The sequence below is a fragment of the Trypanosoma equiperdum genome (genome assembly GCF_001457755.1).
Source record: "Trypanosoma equiperdum strain OVI genome assembly, contig: ctg_205, whole genome shotgun sequence".
Lineage (NCBI taxonomy): Eukaryota > Euglenozoa > Kinetoplastea > Trypanosomatida > Trypanosomatidae > Trypanosoma > Trypanosoma equiperdum.
The window spans coordinates 49,495-54,725 of record NW_027124094.1 but is presented as its reverse complement, the minus strand read 5'-3'; the positions used below and the strand labels follow the sequence as shown (position 1 = coordinate 54,725).

The 5,231-nt window shown below is 45.0% G+C and overlaps 1 protein-coding gene across 1 annotated transcript; it reads right to left on the bottom strand.

Moving 5' to 3' along the window:
* Window positions 1-1,714: 1,714 nt before the first annotated feature.
* Window positions 1,715-3,571, bottom strand: TEOVI_000062100 (uncharacterized protein; the record flags this gene model as incomplete). Its single annotated transcript, XM_067224001.1, has 1 exon — window positions 1,715-3,571. One exon carries the CDS (start codon window positions 3,569-3,571, stop codon window positions 1,715-1,717), a length of 1,857 nt encoding a protein of 618 aa, XP_067080102.1.
* Window positions 3,572-5,231: the final 1,660 nt, after the last annotated feature.

The window sequence follows — 5,231 nt, the reverse complement described above, 5'->3', positions numbered from 1 at the left end:
CGGTACGCACGACGTTGACGGGTACGCCCTCGTAAGCAACGAGCTGGCGGAGCGCGCGCTGGCCTCGCTTTGTGTAACGCGGCAGCATGGAGCGAACTGTGCGGATAAACACATCAGAGGGACTGCGATGATGGAATGGTCCAAGTTTCGGGTTTGACAGCTTCCGCTTGCGAAGGAACTGCAGGTACTTGATCTTGTTGCGAATCTCCGATCCTGCAATTGTTAATTTCTCACAACGGACCACAGTTATCTTCTTTCCGAGCAGCAGCTGCTTGGCGACGATGGCGGCCGCACGACCCAATACATGGTCCTTCAGGTCAATAACAATAATGTCAGGACGGTGCTTCTTGAAGCCCTTGCGGGAGCTGCGATTCAGCGACCTGCGGCTTGGTAAAACCATTCCGGGAGCTTACTCTCTTCTGTGTTCAACAAAACAAGAAAGCGACACGGCGAGGAAATGGTGTAGTGTTTGACAGATAAAAGAATTGAAAACAAAGAAAAATTGACGAGATGAAGGGCAGTGTAGGATTGTAAAAAAAAAAAGAGGAGGCGATATTGGCCTTTCTTTAAGAAGAAAGGTCAAAAAAGACGACGACATGTAACAATATGCGAAACTACAGCATGTAAACTCCCTTCCCATACCCTCCCCTCACACATTTTTACTCCACAAAACACAAAAGAAGATGGTGGGAATCGCGATTGACCAAGTGGAAAGGATGGGTGCATATCCATGGTGTTATTCAGGGTTTCCAGCAGTTCGGATCTTTTTTTTAATTTAGTTTTATCCCGTTCCTTCGACTGTATGCCCGTCTGCTCTCGCTCAACTTGGTTTTGTTTTATTTACCTCACATCCACACGAAATTTCCCCTTCACCATAGACGTAACACACTGGAATCGTAATGACGGCAGCCTTATCTGCTGCAAGCACGTACAGGGCTAAAAAGAAAAAAAAAGGACGAAAACAAAAAGAAAGTGGAATGGAAATGAGAAAAGAAGAAAAAAGAAAAATGACAAAAAAAAGGTACAAGCAGTCAATTAACATCAACAACTGTCGAACAAAAAGGGGGGAATACAGTGAAGAAGATAGAAAACAAACGAAGAAGGGAGAAAATAGGGTAAATGCTCTCACTGCTCACCCAGCCGCTTGGCGTGTCGTTAATATTGACCCGAGCCTGTGTGCATGAGTTCACTCTTGCCTTAGGAAAAAAAAACGAACTCCGGTTGAAGACAAATCATCTTTCTGGCAAGAACGCTTCCATGATAAGCGAGTGGAAGAGTTAGGGGGCACACTAAACGTAAAGGGGAGTGAAATATAACCAGACATACAAAAGGTTGGAACGAGGAAACGAAAAGGGCATCACCCAGCTGAACACAAAAGAAAAAAAGACCAGATGGGGAGTGATAATGATGGGAAGATATATATATATATATATATGTATATGTATATGAGACGCGCATTTCAGCAGGCAAGGTTTTGTGCGCAACAACTTACGAAGAAGCACACGCACACGGATACGACTCCCTTCCAAGAAAAAAAAAATCACCCCTGCCGCCGCAAGCGCGGCGAAGGAGTGTCTCCTGCCTTTCAACGCACGATTTGTACACACGCACTTTTGTAACGCAAAAACTCTTACATACACCACTGAAATGCCACAAAAAAGTCCACAAGAATCGGAAAGATATATTGTCACAGACGTCACAAGGCCTAAACAACCTATTCTTCATTTTCCTCACCATCGGATAATTCGGAAAGCTCCAGCGTGAGAGCGCCCTTCAACTCCGTGTCAGCATTCTCATCCGCCTCAAATCCGCCACTCTCATGAAGGACACCAAGATAACCAAAACCGTAACCACAACGTGGCTCACGCGTGACATTCATTGTCTCTTCACCAACCATCATAAGTGCCTCGTCCTGAGGGTCTATGGGTAGTTCAGACGCTGGAAGTCTTTTCATTTCTTGCATGCGACGTGCGCTGTTCTGTGCTTCCTTTAGTTTCCTGATCCTCTTTCGCATGTAAAGCCGCCTCACACTAACAGCAGACCTCCTGGACGTACCGCCCGCGGCCGCCCCTGTTTCGTTGCCTTCACCGTTTTGACCATCACCACCGCACGGCTTCCGGCGCCTAGTGGGGGGGACGAATGACCGCCGCCTTATTTCTATAACCCTTTTCAACCGTTTCGCTTTCGGGGAAACCTGCTCCGCTAATCCGTTCGTTTTACACTCACTCACTGCACCACCAGATATTCGGTTGGTTGGTACTGCCGCAGTTGGCGCCGACCTGCACTTTACATCGCTTCCGGCACGAGGAGGAGAGGCTGAAGCAGCAGTACTTGCACGACAGGCGGTTTCCCCCCAACCTGTGATGCCATACGAGGCATCAAACAAAAGATCGCATACACCCGGGTATGTTTCGACAGGGGGTGGCGGGGGAGTTGTAACCGCACTAGGACTCTGTTCCTTTGCCCCTAAGTGAAGCGGACGCGGTTTCACAGTCGGGTTACTGCTGCTACGTGGCGGAAAGTTCGCTCCGCTTACCAGCCGTATGTAAGCGGCAGATCCGCACCTCGCAGCGGGCTGACCGACCTGTTGCTTAGGCATCTGCTTGACTCGGCGGGCATCTGTAAAGTCACCTGGCAAACTTGGCGCCCGACCTTCCGGCGGCACATCAAAGGAGTTGGCGCTTGATGTACTCTCAATAGCCGAAACCTCGCGCCCTATTTGTTTGTACGGGGGCGATGGTGTGCCGTTAGAAGCACTTGTAGCAGCTGTTCGCACCACATTATGCTTTGGTGAGTCGTTTTCACCCTCATTGGCAGTATCATCGTCCCTTCTTAATGGCGACTTCACTACAACGGGTAAGCGGTCTTTAGCAACTTTCTGTGGAGAGCGACCACTAATTTTTTTATTATTGTCACTGCAGGTCCCGTTCGGGGGTGGAGAGGCCGCAACGGTCTGCCAAATCGGGGGCGCATACGCCGGAACAGCAAAGAGAGTCATGTCACTGGGTGTTGCGTTCACTACAACCTCCTCACTATTGGATGCCATCAAGCGCGAAGCCTTACATGTGCCACTCAATGATATTGCGTCGATGAATTTAATTGGCGGCAGTTCAAGAAGATGCGTTACGATTCCTGAAATGTGAAATACTATTTGAACCCATCTGTTTCGCGGTATGATCAAGGGCATCCTAAAGAGAATCAGACTGCTACCGGTGTCCTCCAACGACGTCTTGTTAAAGTGAGTCCCAATAATCAGCTTCACGCGAAGAGAAGTCTTAGTGCTCACTGACACCTCCAACGCAAAGGTGTCAAAAGATCCAATGTACGCCTGGAGAGCTACGAGAGTGCACGGCAGCGGAACTACAGGAAGTGATTTGCCATCACGCGGTATCTGAACACGGGCATTCGAGATGTCTCCTTTCATAATCAGAACCGGGACACGCAAAATTCGGTCGTACTGTATAGCGCAGCACGATTCGTTCTGTACCTTCGCATTGCTTAAGCATTCAACACTACGGGGAACCAAGATGTCCAGCAGAGATGCACACCTAGCCATCAATGGTTCACTCATTCAAATGACCACGTAAACCCTATTAAGAGATTGCAAAAAAAAAAGGGTAATAATAGCATTAATGATGACAAAAATAAATGTTGTTCTCCGCGGGTTTTCCTACAAGTGCGTTAAACACGATGGGATATAGATTTAAACATTTCAAAAAATAGAAGCATTAAGGGAGCAGTGAACAACCATGGTGCAGAGTAAGTCACAGCAACCTCACAGAACAGCAGCTCCTACGTTTAAATGCCGTCGCATAAAAAGAAGACGCGATCCCACAGTTACCTAAAGAATTGCCGCGTGTTCAAAGATTTTTCGAATGACGAAACCACGTATATTTACAAAAATAATTGAGTACATCAAAATCCCTTGCAAAAAGTTTATCTTTAAAAAAACAAATCGATCGATAAAAGAAAGTAAGTTTGCAGCTGTTTACAAACCGCACACGGACGGTACGGCAGCGAACAGGACTGCGCGCATGGTCTTCACTACCTTAGTTCATCACCAGTAATTCCTGAGGTAGTAACTTGCTGTTAAATTGCAGCCCCGTGCCATTTATCGTTTTAGAAGGTATATCACCCCGATCCTTCAGGATGTCATCTTCCAAATGTTTAAAAAAACCAAAGTAAAAAATAAAAATAAGAGAGAAATAAATGAATCAAACAACTGTAGATGTTGGGTAGAATTGAAAAATGACATATCTGCCCAAGCTACCAGGACAACTCAGTTGCTGGCATCCCCATTTACCGTGTCGCAGCAAAAACACCTGCAAATGGCAAAGGGGGAAAAAAATCGAACCCTTGACCACGTGCTGCTAAGGAAAGCAAAACGATAACTGAGAAAATACACTAAAAACACCGATAGCGAGTCTTCGGTGTAATAAAACCAAAACAAATGAACACTATCAACTTTTTAATATCACATAACAACGGTCAAAATAATAATAATTTTTAAAAATGTTCCGCAAAAGGTAAAGAAAAATAGTTGATACTAAAGTATTTCCTTCATTAGTTGCGCGTACCCCGGTACAGACGCCCGGATATCTCCAATTGAGTCACACTGCAAAAACAAAAGAAACACGTAACAAAGGAACTCACATCATTGCAGTAAGAAGATGGAAAGTCTAACAGAAACCGTAGAATGCTACTACTCTGCTGTTATATTTTATATTTTGTAAAGGGCCAAGCTCACACACATGCATATTTTACGCATTTCCCCCTTCACGTTGGGGAATATATACCGCGCACTCTTACGATCGCCTTTGCCAATAAAAATGTAGTGACATCAATGTTGTAACTTCCTGTGTCATTGCAGCAGTCCAAGAGATTCTCTCGCAACGTTGAAAAACCAACATCTCAATTGATTCCCTCGCAAATGAAACCCACTTCCAGAATGATAGAAATTTATCGCTGTATGAAATTAATGAGGTACATAGAAAACCACAAACACCCTCTTGCTCATCTTTAAAATTAAAAAAAACAAAAAAGTAGTGTCATCTCAACCATTTATACAGCAATCCAGAAAGTTAAGTAATGTTATTCACACAAGGCCTTAAACACTTGTCCAAAAATGCATAGCCAATTTCACTTTACTTATTTAAAGTATTTTGTGAATCTAAGCATTAGAAAATAGCAGCCATCTAAATTATGAACCACCGTATGTACTACATTAAAAC